The sequence below is a fragment of the Triticum dicoccoides genome, chromosome 6B, assembly GCF_002162155.2.
Source record: "Triticum dicoccoides isolate Atlit2015 ecotype Zavitan chromosome 6B, WEW_v2.0, whole genome shotgun sequence".
Taxonomy (NCBI): Eukaryota; Viridiplantae; Streptophyta; class Magnoliopsida; order Poales; family Poaceae; genus Triticum; species Triticum dicoccoides.
The window spans coordinates 212,903,749-212,922,673 of NC_041391.1; the positions used below are offsets into that span (position 1 = coordinate 212,903,749).

The 18,925-nt window shown below is 49.1% G+C and overlaps 1 protein-coding gene across 1 annotated transcript; it reads left to right on the top strand.

Annotated features, from left to right (window-relative positions):
• The first annotated feature begins 616 nt into the window (after window positions 1-616).
• On the top strand, window positions 617-6,022 carry LOC119323054 (very-long-chain aldehyde decarbonylase GL1-2-like). Its single transcript, XM_037596632.1, has 10 exons — window positions 617-792; window positions 904-1,127; window positions 1,727-1,968; window positions 2,375-2,594; window positions 2,888-3,009; window positions 3,436-3,800; window positions 4,916-5,122; window positions 5,198-5,308; window positions 5,400-5,573; window positions 5,671-6,022. The coding sequence occupies exons 1-10, from the start codon at window positions 742-744 to the stop codon at window positions 5,824-5,826; spliced, it is 1,872 nt and encodes a 623-aa protein (XP_037452529.1). The 5' UTR covers window positions 617-741; the 3' UTR covers window positions 5,827-6,022.
• Window positions 6,023-18,925: the final 12,903 nt, after the last annotated feature.

Sequence of the window (18,925 nt, forward strand, 5' to 3'; positions counted from 1 at the left end):
ATGCTCACTCAGCTAAATGGTGCGGCGCGTTTCGCTCGGTGGCAGGGGCCACTCGCGTCGAAGTTATCGGTCGGCCAAGTGGCTTCCTCCTACCGAACGTTTCGTTCACGCTGAGATGCCTGGGAATCGAACGTCAGGTAGTTATCAAAGTCCATAAACAGTATGTTCAGATGTCCAAATTCTCTTTAAGATTGTGATGACTTGCATACTTTTTCTTTGAGAACACAATACATACATAGGTGATCATATATACGCGCATACATTCATCCTTATGAATGCACGGGTACCCTATCGCTATGAGTATCTCCGAGAGACTGAGCGGGCATGTGATAACTTACATGCTTAACCGTGGGTATTGATTTTCCTTTACTTAACTATTAAGTTTGTAACATGTGTTTTATCATTGGGGATGATGGATCTCTCGATTGTTCCATTTACCGGCCACCCATCGCGCTGTACACTGTACTACTGTATGCGCCCCCATACGTTCCGTTCGTACACGTGGCAGCCGTCCCTCAGCGTCCTGCCCGTGGGCCCACGCCCCGAGTCACCTACAATTATTCAGCGTACCACTCGGCTTGATTTTGTTTTCCGGCCTCCGCTTTATAAGCACGGGAATCCCCAGCCCCAGGTACGCACGGAGAGGAGGCTCGGGCAAATCATACTCAGCCAGGAGACTAGGAGAGCCCCCCGTCCCCTTTCTCCTCCACCGAGCTCCCGCTCCCGAGGAACTCCTCTGCCATGGCGCCCCCTCTCTCCTCCTGGCCATGGGCGAGCCTGGGCATATACAAGGCACGCACCGAGCACCTCCTTTTTTCTCATCCTCACCGTCTCATGTTTTCCTCGTTGACTGACATCTTCGTTGTGCTGCATGATCGGTGGTCGACGGACGGACGCGCGCAGTACTTCCTGCTGGGCCCGCTCGTGTGGAAGGTGGCGCAGGAGTGGGCGGAGCAGGGCGGCGCGCCGCTGGGCTCGCGGTGGCTGCACCTGCTGCTGCTCTTCTCCGCCCGCGGGCTGACGTACCAGTTCTGGTTCTCCTACAGCAACATGCTCTTCCTCACCCGCCGCCGCCGTGTCGTCCCCGACGGCGTCGACTTCCGCCAGGTCGACCACGAGTGGGACTGGTAAGCACACTCCTCTCCTCCTCCTCAAGCTCGCTCGCTCGATCCGCATGCGACCTGCATGCCGGTTGGTAACTCGGTAACAAGCTCCGGTAGTTCGCTGCCTCCCTCCCCGGGTTTTCGGGATGTCTGTGCTTCAACACGAAGCGCATGGGCACGAGTAACAAGCATCCATGAGTAAAAAAAAAAAGCACTCCGTGTATTTTAAGTGCAGCACGACAGTTAGTTTATGGCGCTATGAATGCAACTCCAACCTATAAACCGAGCATTTCTGTGTCAAGCCGTCCGGAATGTTTCTTGCGTCCAGAGTCTAGACTCCGTGGAGCCAAAGAGATGTTGGACACGTCGGGCGCACCGGCAATTGCCATGGCATTCTTCAACCGCCATGACGTTTCCCGAGCTCCCTTTTCCCGGTCAATATGTCACACCGCTGAAATCCTGAAACATTATATTGTTTGAACATTACGTCGGCACACACATTTCTGATAAGATGACCTGACAGCAACTAGTAAGCCGGTAAATGGTGTACAGTACACTATAGTTTATCTTGTCATTTTTTTCGGATGAATGATTTTTTCTTGCTCTGCTGGACCCACCCGCAGGGATAACTTCCTGGTGTTGCAAACGCTGATTGGTGCGGCGCTGGTCAACGGCCCGCTGCCCCTCCCGGGACTGGAGGATCTCCGCGTGTGGGACCCGCGGGGGCTGGGCATCGCGCTGCTGCTGCATGTGGGCTTCTCAGAGCCCGTGTTCTACTGGGCCCACCGGGCCCTTCACGGGACCCCGCTCTTCGGCCAGTACCACGCCGGGCACCACTCCACGGCGGTGACCCAGCCATTGACAGGTACTCCTACGTACGTACGCGGTACGCGGCAGCGAAGCATGGTTGCAGGCAGGATCGCAGCCGCAGAGCCGAGCAGTGCTCCAGCCAACCCAACCCAACCAAACAGCCCCAGTGGCAAAAAGAAGAAGAGACAAAGCATGTGTGCCCGTGCTGCATGGCAGCCCCGTCTTTTTTCTCTGATTCGTGACATGCACCAGACACCGATGCCAACCAAATTGTGCCACGATATTCTCCGTAGTAATAGTAGTATACGTTTTTACCATGCACGCAGCCTTGCAGCATCAGTAGTTACCATGCATGGTAACAATGCAGCAACAAGTAGACATTGTTAGTTACAGTTACAGTGGCCAATAGTAGAAAGGATTTCCATCTCTGAGCAAGTCTTTTTCTTCTTGTTTGGTGGCAGCTGGATTCGGCACGCCGTTGGAGGCCCTGCTGCTGACGCTGACGATGGGGGTCCCGTTGGCAGGGGCCTTCCTGATGGGGGCTGGGTCCCTGGGCCTGGTCTGCGTGCACCTCCTCACGTTCGACTATCTTCGGAGCATGGGGTACAGCAACGTGGAGGTCATCTCTCACAGGGTCTTCGAGGCTGTTCCTCCGCTCAGATACCTCATCTACACCCCGACGTGAGTCAAAACCCTTTTATTTTTCGACAGTAGTACAATAAGCACGCAATTATTTAGCAGTAAAAGCAGTCATTCTTCACGCGTGGTAATTCCTGTTCCTTCTCCCCTGCCGTCTGCATGTGACACGCTAGCCATCCATTATCCTTTGCAGAGCACAGTAAATCTGCTGCACTCGCGTGTTTGTTTATCTGTTTACATCCTTGTCCCAAGTGGTTGGAATGGAAATTAAGGTCGATCGCCGAGGTAGGATTTGATTGGTTGTGCTAATCCATGCGTAATGTGTTGCTATGCAGGTATCTGAGCCTGCACCACAGGGAGAAGGACTCCAATTTCTGCCTGTTCATGCCGCTCTTCGACCTCCTGGGCGGCACCCTAAACTCCAAGTCATGGGAGCTGCAGAAGGAGATCTACAAGGGTACGCGATTACTAATCACCCGAGGACCCCTACACTCATCAATTTTATTCTCGCACAGTAGCGATAGGAGTACGTAGTACGTGTACGAACGAACTAACAGGAGCATAGTAACATTAATGAGGCATGCATCTGCATGCATGTGTTGCCGTCTTGTGTTGGTCCCCGTTCAGCACTTCATTAACCAACTAATCAAGCAATGGCGTGTGCTTTTCGAAGTACTCCCTCCGTTCCTAAATATTTGTCTTTCTAGACATTTAATGAGCAAAATGAATGAACCTACACTCTAAAACATGTGTACATACATCCGTATGTGGTAGTCATTTGAAATATCTAGAAAGACAAATATTTAGGAACGGAGGGAGTAATCATTATCAAGCAAAGCAACTAACGACCGGACGTACGTTGGTTTGTACACACATGGTGCAGGGAAGAATGATCGGGTGCCGGAGTTCGTGTTCCTGGTGCACGTGGTGGACATCATGTCGTCGATGCACGTCCCGTTCGTGCTGCGCTCCATCTCCTCGGTGCCGTTCGAGAACCACCTCATCCTGCTCCCCTTCTGGCCCGTGGCCTTGGTCTACGGGATGCTCATGTGGTGCTGCTCCAAGACCTTCCTCGTCAGCTTCTACTACCTCCGCGGCCGCCTCCACCAGACCTGGAGCGTGCCCCGCCACGGCTTCCAGTACTTCATCCCGGCCGCCAAGGCCGGCATCAACCGCCAGATCGAGCTCGCCATCCTCCGCGCAGACAGGATGGGCGTCAAGGTCCTCAGCCTCGCCGCCCTCAACAAGGTACCGCGTGCATGCACTGCACCATCCGTCCATTAATGAATGAAGCCACATCTTCTTTTCGTTTAGGTGTTGGTTGTAAGTCTGCTGCCACACTACTACTTCAGAACAGATAGAGGCTACGGTGCAACTACCACCCCATGCCTCTTTGCTGCTGGTCTGTCCGTGTCTAGTTGGCCGGCGCCCCGCTGCAGTGGTGTGCAGCACAGTGCTCCGCCACTGCTAGCGCTAGGTACGAGAGTGGTAGTACTCAATCAGACGGGAGATCGGTAGGAGCACAGCGGGAGCCGGGAGGCATGTGAGCGCATTCAAGAGCGGAAATGGCGAATGGCTCGCGGGCCTAGTCGGCGACGACGCAAAGCGCGCGGCGCATGGGAGAAGTACTATACAGTTGAGATCGGGATCGAGAGGTCGGCCATGCAGAGGCACATTACTGTGTCGTTGGCAGGAATACCACCCCATGCGCTAGCTAGCTGGTGGGTGGGGTGGCGCGGCAGCAACCAAAGGTGGCCAAGTTGTCCTTGCCGTTCCCGCTTGCATGTGCCGGCGACAGCACTGTGGCTGCGAGTGGGCCACAAAGCCATCTATCTATCGATAGCCGGCCCGGCCGATCTGAGGCGTTTGCCGTGGAGCGCTTTGGCACGGCTTCTTTATCCTGCCCCCCTCGCTCACGTGGCCCAATCGCGGCGCGCAATTTCAGTGGCTGGTGCATGCATGCATGCCTGCCATGGGGAAGCACTGTGCGTGGATCGAGGGGCACAGGGCTTGCAGAGAGCAGGCCTGGGCCGGCGAAGAGTCGGCCTGCGCCGTCCCTTGGTCGCGCATGGGTTGGGTTGGTTGTTGCCAAGATCTCTGCGTGGATTCGGCGGCCTGGTCCCGCTCGAGCTCTGGGCTGTGCCTGTCAGCCTGTGCCGTGCTGAACGAACGGAGGCCGGCAGATAAGTCGGTACAGTGTATGTCTGTATTGCTGTACCTGCACAATCCCAAACTGTTTACAGTGACGGGTTTATACGAGAACAGTCCTCCCAGAACCATCCAGCTTCTGAACAATCTTTTTTTTGAGAAGTACGTTTTTTTTAATCTTGAAAACTCAGTTAATTTACATTTTTCTGTGCCAGAACGAGGCATTGAATGGAGGTGGCACCCTATTCGTGGACAAGCACCCTGACCTGAGGGTGAGGGTGGTGCACGGCAACACCCTCACGGCCGCCGTGATCCTGAACGAGATCCCCAGCAACACCAAGGAGGTGTTCCTCACCGGCGCCACGTCCAAGCTCGGCAGGGCCATCGCCCTCTACCTCTGCCGGAAAAGGATCAGAGTCATGGTACCGTATCTGTCGCTAAATTCACACGGATAGATAGTTAAAAGGCTAAATTGTGACAATTTCGTTTTGTTTCAGATGCTGACAATGTCGTCGGAGAGGTTCCTGAAGATCCAGAGGGAGGCGCCGGCGGAGTTCCAGCAGTACCTCGTGCAGGTCACCAAGTACCAGGCCGCGCAGAACTGCAAGGTCTCACCGCCGTTCAAACCATCCGATTGCTCATCAATTTGTACCCTTGTGCGTATGGTGTGTTGACATGGTGGTAACGTTGGGTGTGCAGACGTGGATCGTGGGCAAGTGGCTGTCGCCGAGGGAGCAGCGGTGGGCGCCGCCGGGGACGCACTTCCACCAGTTCGTCGTGCCCCCCATCATCGGCTTCCGCCGCGACTGCACCTACGGCAAGCTCGCCGCCATGAGGCTCCCCAAGGACGTGCAGGGCCTCGGCTCCTGCGAGGTAACGCACTTAACGATGACCCATACCGTCCGTCTGATCCATGTCACCGCACGTGCGTGTACTGACGGCGATTCGCTGCTGTTTTTGCTACTCTCAGTACACTATGGAGCGAGGGGTGGTGCACGCGTGCCACGCCGGCGGAGTGGTGCACTTCCTGGAGGGGTGGGAGCACCACGAGGTGGGCGCGCTCGACGTCGACCGGATCGACGTCGTGTGGAAGGCGGCGCTCAAGCACGGGCTGAGGCCGGTGTGATGTGGTCGCTCGTCGACACAGGTGAAGCGCAGGTGCAGAATGCAGCTGAAACGAAGCGACTAAGATCGCTCCCTCCTCCATCCCCGTGTATTATTGTACTCCATTCATGTCAAATGTACCACTAATACCGGCTTGACAAGAGAGAGACTGGATTAATTGAACCACCCAAGGACAACACACTTGTTTTGATTCGTCATTTTTCTCTATGACAAGAACCCCCCAAAAGGGACAGTAGAGTTTATATCAGTAGTTCGATGGAGAATGAACTACGATCAATCAAGGCCGGGAGACCCGCTTCGGTACAACCCCCCTCACAAAACGTATAAAGGATAGTATGGACATTTCACAAATTATACGCATTTTCCTATGTAGAACGTATACATTGTAGGTTTGTACAATTCCTGGTACATTCCCTTTAGTTCTTTTTAGGTTTAAACTTTAAAAAGTGGTTCCTTGGGATTCGAACTACACAAAACGTATAAAGGGTAGTATGGACATTTCATAAATTATACGCATTTTCCTATGTAGAACGTATACGTTGTAGGTTTGTACAATTCCTGGTACATTCCCTTTAGTTCTTTTTAGGTTTAAACTTTAAAAAGTGGTTCCTTGGGATTCGAATTACAGTCCTCATTGCTCACCGTGCAAGCGCACAAACCATCTCGGACACGGGATCAAGTATGCATACTGACCTTGTTTCCTCTTGTTAGAGATAGGTGACGCTAAGAAAAAAACACAGCACCGTTGGTTTTTCTTTCGTTTTTTTTGGCACAGTTCACGCTCCGGTTTTAGTTTTCCGTTTTTGTTCATGAAATACAAATATGAACATTTAATAAAATTGTACAGAAATTTCAAAAAAATGTTCATGTCTTCAAACTTGATCGGAATGTCAAAACAAGAACATCTTTTAAAAAAGCAAACAAATTTTTGAACATGAACAGTTTTAGGAAAACAGCAAACTCAGAATTCGACAAAAAATCAGAAAAATATGAACAAAATTTGAATTCTGAAAATTTAGAATTTGTGAGAAATAAACAGAAAAAAAAGAAAAGTCAAAGAAGAAGAAACAGGAAAAAATAAAAAAGGAGAGAAGATAAAAAGAAAAAAAAAGGTTCAGGACCTTCGAGAAGGTTCCTAAAACACGGTTCACGATTTATTTTTGGATATGCATGAAATGACACCAACTTTTTCCAGAGGGTGGGTATGCCCATGGTAGGCATATATGCCAGGTTTGAACGAATTTCCCACACCATATGCAAGTCGTGTCACGTCCGCCCATTTATCGGCTAGTTTTCACCGAGAAAACTCCAGAAAATGAAAGAATTATCAAAAACTGAAGCAACTTGGCATGATGCCTTGATTTGATCACAGAATGAGGTGGAAAAAAATTTAGGCCATTTGAAGGATGTCGAGAAATAACGTACCCTTAGGCGGAGCCTTTTGGCCACCCCGAACACCCTCCATTAAACATGATCTAGTTTTGGACATTCTTAAAAAGACCCCAATTTTTTCAAGCAGGTGGGCATGACCATGATAATCAACCAAGACAAATTTGAACGATTTCTGACACTGTATGCAAGTTGTGACACGTCTGCCCATATATCGGCCATTTTTTACCGATAAAACTCCAAAAAGATGCAAAATTTGTCGAAAACAAAAACAACTTGGCATAGTGCCTTGAATTGGTCATACAAGGCATGGAAAAAATTAGGGGCATTTCAAGAATGTCGGGAAACGACGTGCTCTCAGAAGAAGCCTTCTCACCTACCCAAACAACCGCCGTTGAGTGGTCTATCTTTGGACATTCTTGAAATCACTCCAACTTTTGCAAGAAGGCGGGCATCTCCATGGTAAGCATCCATGTCAGGTTTGAATGATTTTCGACACCGTATACAAATTGTGACATGTTCGGTCATTTATTAGCTTTTTTGATTGAAAAAACTATAGAAAATACAAAACAAAATAAAAAACAAAAACAGCTTGTTATTGTGCCTTGATTTGGTTGTACGAGGCCATAGAAAAAAAATAGGGTCATTTCAGGGATGTCGAAAAACAACGTGCTCTCGACGAAGCCTTCTAGTCTACCTGAACCCCCATTTGTTGAACATCCTCCAAATAACTCCAAATTTTGCAAGCAAGCGGGCATGCACACTTGCTTGCAAGAATTGAGGTCATTTCAAGAATGTTCAGAAAAAACCATGTTCAACGTAGGGTGTCTGGGTAGGCCAGAAGACTTCATTTGAGAGCACGTTATTTCAAAAATTGTTCGCACTTTCAAAACTTGTTCAAAAATTCAAAAATTGTCCGCGCTTTTAAAATATTTTTCAGAATTTTCAAAAATTGTTCCTGTTTTCCCTATCATTTATTGATATTATTGCTACCAGCTCATTAGTACGAAATTGTTCGTCTCCGCCTTAAAAAACCCTTAATTAGCATTATTACATCACGTCGTTACATACCGAGATGTAATATTGTTCAGAATTTTAAAAATTAATTATTGCATTACTACAATTTTTCCCAAAGAATTCACATTTTATCATGACAAAAAAAGTATTTACATCTTGACAAAAAGAAAATAATGATGAAGTATCAGAAAGAACAAAAAATATACTAAAAGTTGGAGGCTATGACACGAATCGCTCTACTAAGCAACATGCACTAAAAATGAGAAACACAAATACTGAGGGAGAGACGTGATGCTCGCTGAAAAGCCATCTAGCGCTTAAAAGCTACCTAATCCTTTGACTAGTAATCAGGTATGTCCCCTCAAAAAAAAAAAATCAGGTATGATCTTCTAAAAAAAAGAAGTAATCAGGTATGATCTTCTCAAAAATAAAAGAAGTAATCAGGTATGATTTAGGGTCTTCTTAAGAAAGGCATAATCTAGGAGACACTAAAATGCTGTTGCACATGCCAAGATAAGTGGGCATCTCCCCAGCAAAACCGGAGCCTAGCATATATGCAGGCGAGAATTAAAGAGCCAAGATAAAGGGGACGTCCCTTCTTTCGAGTGTTCTTACATAGTGCTTTCTAATAACATCAGTGATTGTGTAGTCTAAGTGGCAAGCGTTGTAATCAGGTGGATGAGGTTCGGAGTTCGACTTCTCACAAAAGGTTCATTGTTTTTTACGTCGCGCCCAGTCGTGCATGGTCCTGTGCGTCGTAGTTGTACGCAGGCCAGGTCTTTAACACGGACGTACTTTAGAAAAAAGACAATTCTACCCTTTATTATGAAGAGGTACTAGGTAATCTCAGCCATCTATGTATTTAGGGGGGTGTACCGAAGCAGAAGTGTCAAGGCCGGAGAGGGGCGGGAAGATGCGCCGTGAAATCTCGGGTTGTTTGGGCCAGCAAGTGTTCGTAGTCGCCGCCGTCGTCCCACTCGTCCCGGTAGGTTTCCGGGCGTTCCACCATGACCTGCATCGCCGCGTCGAACATCTTCCTCCTCCACCCCTCGGGCCCGTCCCGCCGGCATTGCTCCGCGAGCCAGTCCTCATTCTCGAACTGCATGCATGAACAACGTCAGCAGAGAAAATTTTGCCGCGCCGGGTTGATCTAGCGCAGGGAAAGCAAATCTTATTTCGGACGAATTTCGCGCACCTCGCAGTTTCGCAGTCTGTGGGTGTATCTTCGGGGCCATCCGCGAGCGGCCAGACACGAGTAGAAGGCCGTCACGTCTCGCATCATCTCGTCCTTGGATGGGAGCTTGAATCGCCCCGACAGAACGCCGGCCACCCAGTGGCTCTGCAGCTCGAACAGTGGAAAAGGGACCACCTTTTTTTTTGAGAAGGAATATATCATTCCACTTAACTCTGATGCTCAGCACATTCGCTGGCAACCAGTACAGATACACAAACTGGAGCGTTTTCAGTCCAAATAGACAAAGGCACCAAAGCCCTGTAGGCCTGTTGTGCGAGCACATGTGCAACCTTGTTACATTCCCGGCGGCAGAAGGTGAATTTAGCAGATTCAAAAGAAGCGCGGCATAAACTGCGAGCTTCACGAATTAAAACACCAACCTCCGTAGCATCAAACTCCTTGCTTTTCAGCGCATTGACCAGAACTTGGCAATCTGATTCAAACACAACTCTCTGCACACCCAGATCCGCCGCTGCTTCAATTGCCTTGAGACTAGCCTCAGCTTCCGCATGCAGGGGATCACGGATGTGAGCAAGCTTCCCTGCTGCTGCAGCAATGAAGTCTCCGGCACCATATCTCACGATGAAGCCCCATGCACCCGTGTTTGACTGGCTGTCAAAAGCTGCGTCGACGTTCACTTTCACTAAGCCTGGTCCAGGATGTCTCCATTTGTGGTTAACGTTTTCCTGTATATCAGGCTGGTTCTTCACATCCGGACTAAACTCCAGAACATGTTTGCAAATGAAGGAGCTCACCTCGGCTGGAGTTTTTGGTTTATCACCTGCATTGACCTTGTTTCTCGATGTCCACCAGTCCCAAAGGAGTACTGCCACCCGGAGTTGCTTCTCTGCCTGCAAAGAGCATATCGCTTGAACCACTCCACGTGCACTTGAGCATTCACATAGTGTCAGTCTCACATCTTCAAGGCACTGCTCTCTCCAAACGGCCTTCACCATCTTACATTTGAGAAATATATTACCGCCATCCTCGTCAAGGCGGTGGCACATAGGGCAGCGCATGTCCACGTCAATATGCTTCCTCTTAATATTCAGTCTAGTGGGAAGACTATTTTGAGCAAGGCGCCCAAGAAACATCTGAACTTTGCCAGGAGCGGGGATTTTTCAAAGGTCATTCCAGCTGGGTTGCACGTGCTTCGCTCCATTTGACGAACTGGTGACCCTGTGTAGTTCACCATCTCTGATTGTAATGCCAACCTGATAGGCAGATTTGACTAAAAATTCACCCTTTTTATCAAAGTGCCAGGCAACAAAATCCTCCATGCCAGGCCTAATTGGGATGGCAAGAATTACCTCCTGATCTTCTACACAGAAAAGCTCACGCACCAGCTCCTCGTCCCAGGTTTCAGAGATTGGATCGATCAACTCGCTCACCTTAGTAACAATGGACTGGCCCTGGAGAGTAGACGGTCTCCTCGTTGTGCCTCTCGGGAGCCAAGGGTCCTTCCACACATTAATGCCAGATCCGTCTCCAACCCGCCAAACAATACCCTCCTTGAGAAGGTCACGACCTCTCAGAATACTACGCCACGAGTATGACATTCCCGGTTGAGCTACTGCATCAAGAATGGAGCAATTTGGGAAATACTTAGCTTTGAGAACAGTCGCACATAAGGAGTCTGGATTTTGTAGAAGCCTCCAACTCTGGCGTGCGAGCATTGCCATGTTGAAAATATGGAGGTCCCTGAATCCAAGACCACCATTTGACTTGGTTCTAGTCATTCTTTCCCAGCTTATCCAATGACACTTATCCTTGCCATCTTGCTGACTCCACCAGTATCTCGCAATCATGGCACTAATCTCCTCACATAAAGATTTGGTCAGGTCGAAACATGACATGGCATATGTGGGAATGGCTTGGGCCACTGCTTTCACCAAAATTTCTTTCCCCACTTTTGAAAGCAGCTTCTCCATCCATCCCTGGATTCTTTTCCATATCATCTCCTTCAGGTATTCAAACTCCTTACTCTTTGCCAATCCCAAGTGGACCGGCAGTCCGAGGTATCTATCATTTTTTGACTCATCTGCAATCCCGAGTGCCTGGAGTACACTTTGCTTCTGTGTGAGGCCCACCCCCTTACTGAAGAACGCGGAAGATTTCTCCTTGTTGATCATTTCGCCCGAGTGAGTTTCATAAAGGGCTAGAATTTGTTGCAGCTTCTGAGCACTTGCTACTGTAGCCTCCATCACAATGAGAGTCATCAGCAAAAAATATATGGTTGATACTGGGTGCCTCTGCACAGACCTTAACTCCCTGAATACTCCCGTCCAACTCTGCTCGGTGTAGCAACACAGAGAAGGCCTCGGCGCATAGGATAAACAAGTATGGTGACAGGGGATCACCCTGTCTGAGACCTCTCTGCGGGGTAAAGGCATCAGTCAGTTTACCATTAACCTTCACACGGTATGAGATTGAACAGACACAGTTCATGATCACACTCACCCACTGCCTTGCGAAGCCCATCCTAATCATCATTTGCTCCAGGAACTGCCACTCTACACTGTCATAGGCTTTGCTCATATCGAGTTTCACAGCCACATATCCATCTCGGCCACCCTTCTTCCTATGCATCATATGTGTAATCTCATATGCCAGCAGCACATTATCCATGATCATACGCCCTGGCACAAAGGCAGATTGGGTGGGTGAGATGATGTCTGGGAGTACCACCTTCAAACGATTTGCCAAAACCTTGGATATAAGTTTATATAGGACATTGCATAAGTTGATAGGGCGGTACTGAGTGAGACTATCCAGCTTTTTTACCTTTGGAATCAGGACAATAGTTGTTTCGTTCCAGCCGTCCCGCATCGATCCCCCGTTCAAAACTGCAAGGACCTCCTCTTGGATCTTCGAACCCACCATGGTCCAAAACTTTTTATAGAAAAGCGCCGGCATGCCATCCGGACCCGGCGCCTTTAGGTCACCAATCGCCTCAAGGGCTAGCTTCACTTCCTCCCCCCGAGAATGGTTTTGTCAGATGTTCGTTCATCGCCAAGGTGTCACTTTCTGGGACAAATTGGAGGATATCCTCAGGCTGAGGACCTGCAGTAGACATGAACAAACTTATGTAGAAATTAGTGATAAAAGTTCCTAACTCTTCCTCCTTCTCCACTACTCCCCCATTCTCCTTTTTTAACTTCGTAATAACATTGCTCCTCCTCCGTTCCGAAGCATGGGCATGAAAGAAGCTAGTATTTCGATCCCCCTTCTTTAGCCAATTAGCATGTGCTCTTTGCTGCCAATATAGGTTGTACTGATCTTCAAGGCGGTGCAACTTATATTTTAACAAGTGTTCCCGAGAGACTTGATATTGATCGATTTTACTCCTTCTACAACACTCCAGTTCTTTCTTCGCCCTTTTGATTCTTCCTTTCAGTTCTCCCAACACCTCCCTGTCCCACCTCCTTAAGTTCTCTCCTATCCTCCTGATCGCCACCCCCACCGAGCCCATTTCCTTGATCAAAGGCTTCATTCCAAGCCTCCTCTACCACTTGTGTGCAACTCTCTTCCAGCAACCACCTTGCCTCAAAACGAAAGCACTTTTGCCCTTCCATATTGCACCCCCTCGGGCCAACCCCATTATGCTCTGCTACTAGAGGCCGATGGTCTGAGTGTCGAGGGTCCCCGTTAATGATTTTGTGAAGAGGGAACATGCAGCGCCAGCTCACATTTGCCACCGCCCGGTCCAGCCTTTCTCTAATATATCCGCTAGCCACCCTCCAGTTATTTCTCCACGTAAATGGGTCACCCACATATCCCAAGTCAGCCAATTCACAATGTTCCAAAGTCTGCCTGAATGCCTCCATACAACCTTGGGCCCGAGTCGGCCCCCCTTCCTTTTCCCCCGCAAACAAAACTTCGTTAAAATCCCCTATGCAAAGCCAGGGAAGGTCTGATTGTCGATGCAAAGTCCTCAGTAGCTTCCATGTCTTCTCCTTCTCCCCTGCCCTCGACTCCCCGTAGATTCCAGTGAGCCTCCACTTCTTTCCATCCTCCCCCTGGACATCGGCATCGATGTGATACCGCCCCTTCCACCGAAGTGTGGCATCTATTCCCTTTCGCCAAAAAAGAGCCAGACCACCACTCCTCCCCTCACAATCTTTCACCACCATGTTCACCATGTTCAAACGCCACCGTAGGAACACAATCTCCTTCTCCCTGAGCTTCGTTTCAGAGAGAAAGAGAATATCGGGATCTTCCGCCCTTTGCATCTCAAGAAGGCTCCGAATTGCCGGTGGGTTCCCAAGCCCCCGACAATTCCATGCGATCAGGAAAAGGGACCACCTGGATCCACGTACAGAACAGAGTGGAACTAAGATGCATTTTCAAGGTCGCAATGTTTTCTATGTGCTCTTGGACGTGATTAACTCTATGTACCAGGTGCTTTCACAAGATTCCAGTGAACAATTTTTAAAGATAATCAGAAAACAGAAGATACTGCTAAAAATTAAGATTTTCATGTGGTAGCTTCGCAGTCGATAAAGTTTTGTGCTCATGACAATATAATTAAACAACTCTTCATTCAGTGTAAATTCGTGCACTCTATGTGGTCGGTGTTCCAAACTGTGTCCAATTTGTATCCGTCAAAAAATGTTGTCAATATATATTCCTAGAGATATTGTGATCATTCTCCCATGCAGGTTATCTATGTACGCATTGCCTTCATACATAGTCTATGCTACGCTGAATGGAGTATTGGCTGCTATTCACAATAGTGTGTGCGTGATTGGAGCAAGTCATCATTGAGGTTTTTACTCAATATAGACAGGTTTTTACTCAACATAGGTGACGGCATAGTTTTTGGATAGGACCTCCACCCTCCCCGACATAGGCATATTTTTGGTCTCATACAAATGTACTTTGCCATTCAGGATAGCCAAAGTTGGGATTCTCAGTCGGATCGGTTTTTCTAAGACAGAATCGAGTTGTAGTTCCGAATAGTGGAACCAAGGAGTCTAAATTAGAAATCTCAACAATTGGTAATTTCCATGAAATACTAGGTTAGACACATTGAATTTCTTTTGAATGTATATATTCATTGATTCGACTAAGATGAAAACCGCTATACTTGATGTTATCCCTTGAAACCTTTTGGGCCTAGAGGTTCACCTTCACAATAATTGTTTGATTGCATGGGAGTTTAAGAATCAATATGTCAACAAAGTTGGGTGAGGTAAATTTGGTTTGAGTAGATGAACAAGAAGAGTTCTCTAATAACGGTAAGTGCTAGAGTGGAATGTGTGTTACACTAAAGGAATGCAAGGAGAAACCTCTAATGAGACATGATTACAAGATCTTGGATTCTCAATCTAATATAAATTGATTGAAAGTCCTTTGCTCTAATGGCGCAAAGGCCATGCCTAGCCAAATACTACCCCGTGAGCAATTGCTCTTGTATTGACGCCAACTCTCCCCAAAGCACAACATCCAAAGTTATGGTTATATTTTAAGAACAACCATCATATACAATCACGAGTGGGAAAAACTATTATTTCATCCTCATATGAAAATTAGCAAATCCGCATAGAGAAATTATGGAGATAACAACTTCTCCTAACCGTTGACTATTCAACAACGATCGTCACTCATCTCCACATGTTCATGCATTTAAGCTCATAACCTACATCAGCATTGTATTTGTTTTTCATTTGTATGTAGAAAGTGCTATAAAGGTTAAAATGATACACTGTGGGACATGGTGACAAGCAAGGTGTAAATCTGGACCAACCATTAGTTGCAGATCGGTGATGTATCTCTTAACTGCTTTCAATTTGTGTTAAATTGAACGATCAATGTGCAAATTACGGTGGGTGATAACTATTTAACCATAGCCGTTTTCATCAAACTACCACCTCAGTTGAAACCACCCTTCGAAGGACTTACCACTAGACAACATTTGCCATCCATTTGGCCCCTCTTGATGCCAGTGCACGCGGTGACCACGACAATGGCATGCCTGTGCACGCGCTCTGTGTGCAGTGGCCACGTCCAGTGGCTGTTTGTGCTGGACCCCCTCCCCCACTCGCTGTCTTCGCGCTCGTGAGCATGTCCCTTGGCTTCCTCTCATCGTCGCCGTTCCCCTGGACCCCTCTCCCCTTCCGTCCGCTTCCTCACAGACGCTCGCCGCCGAACGCCCACAAGAGCATAGTGGCATTTTGGCTCGGTTCGTCGCCGTCGTCTTCCTCCCTCCGTCCCTCGACCTCTTCTACCCCGTGAGCTCCTTCCTGTGCGTCGCCATCGCCTTCCCCCGAGCCTATGCGTGAGCACACGCATCCGCGGCGCCGGACGTGTATCCACGACGACGCCACCTCGGCCTCTTCGCCCCGCGCCTATATAAGCCCACCCTGAGGCCTCTCGACCTCACCACTGGCCTCGCCTCTCTTCCAGCTCCCTCCCAACCCACTCGCATGAGCTCCAGGAGCTCTCTGTGCCCCCATCCCCACCATGGCCGCCGTCTCTGTCAAGCTCGATTCCGGCAAGCTGAGCTCCCTCCCTCCTCCATTCCACCCCCAGAGACCTCCCCTCAACCCACCAAGCCTCGCCTCCCCTCAACTAGGCGCCGGAGTAGCTGGGGCCATTGTCCCCAAGATCGACCGAGCCGCCATCCGCCATGGTCCATGGTGCTCTCGCTCCCGCCCTCTTCGAGGCCCGTTTAGTGCGGGGATGGGTGCGCCTCCGTCTCCTGATCGTTTCGGTGGGTCGGGCGCCGCCAGAGGTGGCCGGAGTCGGCCGGATTTGTCGCCAAAGCGCTCGGCCCTGCCTCTGCCGCAACTCACCGTCGGGAGAAGGAGAGAGGAAGAAGAGAAGAGAGGAGAGAGAGAAGTGGATAAGGTGGGACCCGCGCGTTAGCCTCCCAGCCGCCGGCCTGTGACAGCCTGATTTTTGGCCCTTTTCGTTTTCTTTTGTTTTTCCGAGGTTTTTGCTTGAGTTTTCTTTTTCCGTGGCTTTGTGGTCTGGAAACTGAAGAAGATGACCTCATCTTTGCTTCCAGAGTGGCTTGTCATTCCCAAATATTTCTCTAGACCCTGTCATTTCCATCCTAGCCCAAATCCCAATATTCTTTTTATTGGGAATATTCCTTTTCTATTAAAGGAATAACTCAAATTGCCCTAGGTTGTGAAGCAACCTATATTTCCATCACTCCAAGAATTTTCAAATAATTCTCATAAATTGTTTGGGTCATATATTGATCAAATATGGCAAAACGTTTCATTGCCATGTTCAAAAATAATTCCCCAGTAATTATTCTTCCTGTCTGCCCTAAATGGCACTTTGTGAAGGAAGTGTCATTTATATTTTTCCTATTGACTCCCAACCTTTTTGATCATGTTTATATGTCCAAATAATTGCCTCATACACAAGTTCAAATTTATTTGCGTAGCCAATCTTCCTCAGTGATTTTTGAAAGTTTATGTCAAACAGAAAGCTTTGTGAAGGAAGTACTAGTTAGAAGTACCCAAATTAGTTGAACTTTCACACACTCTTTAATGTGCTCATATTAACCACTTACACCCATTTGCAGCCCCATCCAGTCATCCATGTAAGCACAAGAGCAAATCTTTGATTCTGGCAATATTTTCAGGTTGTGAAGCAAGTATATTTTATATTGCTTCAAAAATCCTGATAAATTACCAGATCATTATTATACCCATAAAACATCCCTACACCCAATTTGGCATCATTTCATTGACCCATTTGATCACCATAATTATTCCAAGTTTCTGTCTAGAGGAGATGTTTGTGAAGCAAGTACCAGTTTGGCATTGCCAAATGGTATGAAACTTTTTGAGCATCTTCATATGACCAAATGACTAAGCTTTAACCAATTTTAGCTCAACTGGACACTCCATGTGAGTGCATCTTGATGATCTTCATTTCTGGACCATTTTGGCAGTTGCAAAGCAACTATATTCATACTTGGTCCATTTCTTCCCAAACCCTCTAGGATCATAGTACCTCCATAGCTAAACACCCCAAACAGCTTATTTGGCCCATAGCAATTCCGTGTTGATCACATTGAGCTGGTAAAGTTTACTGCAGTAAACTTTAGAGCTCACTAACTATTTAACTAGAGCCTGTTTAACCAAGTTACCACCTCAGTTGAAACCACCCTTCGAAGGACTTACCACTAGACATCAATTGCCAGCTGTTTGCATCCCACGCATGCCAGCAGTGGTGGTGACCACTGTTTTGGCATGCCATGAGCGTGTCCAGTGGTTGTTTGTGCTGGACCCCCCCTCTCGTCGTCTTAGAGCTTGTGAGCATGTCCAGTGGCTTCCTGTCCTCGTCGCTGTCCCCTGGACCCCTCTCCCCCTCCGTCAGCTTCCTCACCGACGCAAACCGCCGCGTGAACACAGGTGAACAGTGGAGTTTTGGATCCGTTCGTCGCCGTCGTCTTCCTCCCTGCGCCTCCTTGGCCTCCTCTGCCCCGTGAGAGCCCCCACTGCTCCTCCTACGTCGTCTACCTCCGAGTTCATGCGTGCGGGCACACGTCCACGGCACCGGACACGCGTCTACGGCGGTGCCAGCGCAGCCTCCTCGTCCTGCGGCTATATAAGCCATCCTCGAGCCGTCCGAGCATTCCAGCAGCCTCCCCCTCCTCCCAAAACCTTGCCTAGCTACTAGCCCGAGCCGGAGAAGCTCTCCTTGCCCTCCCATGGCCAAAGCCTCGCCGCGGTGCTCCGGTTAAATTTGGTTGACCCGAGCCACCCCTCCACTCCCTGACCTCACCCACATCTTCCCCGTGCTCCGGCGACCCTCCCCAGCCCCTCCATTCTTCGCCGGAGTGCTTCAGGCCGACGTTCCCAAGATCGGCCGCCGCCTCCCCTACTCCCTATCGCCGCGGGCATGGCCGCCCTTCCCTTTACCCTGCGCGGCTGCGGCACCAGGTGGGTGCGGCCCTCCGTCCCGAGGCCGCCGGTGCTTCCGGTTTGGCCGAAGACCCCCGGAGTCGTCGGGGCTCATCGCCGACGCGTCTCGGCCTCGCCTCGCCTCTGTCTTCATCGGGTGCTGGAGGAGGACGAAGAAGGAGATGAGCCAGGTGGGGCCCCCCTGCGCGTGGGACCCTCTGGTCAGTCCCTCAGCGCGTTGACCCCGCGGGCCAACGTGGATAAGTGGCGGGCCCCATCCTTGTGGGACCCGCACGACAGCATTGACCAGCCCCGCCAATGTTCGAGTAGATAAGGTGAAGGCGTATTTCCCTCGTTATGCTTTCACTTTTTTCTGTTCAGGCCCCTGGTTGAAAAGATTTTCATTACAAATGGGTCCCTGGTAGAAAAACATCCATATCTTTTTATCCGTAACTCCAAATGAGGTGATTCCAAGCCTACTTCTTCGTTTCGTCGAGCCCTTTCTGTTTGTCATGCTTTCACTATGGTTTGACACTATGAAAATGACCTTTATGCCCTTTCCCTTATTCAGCCCCCTCCGAGGGAGAACG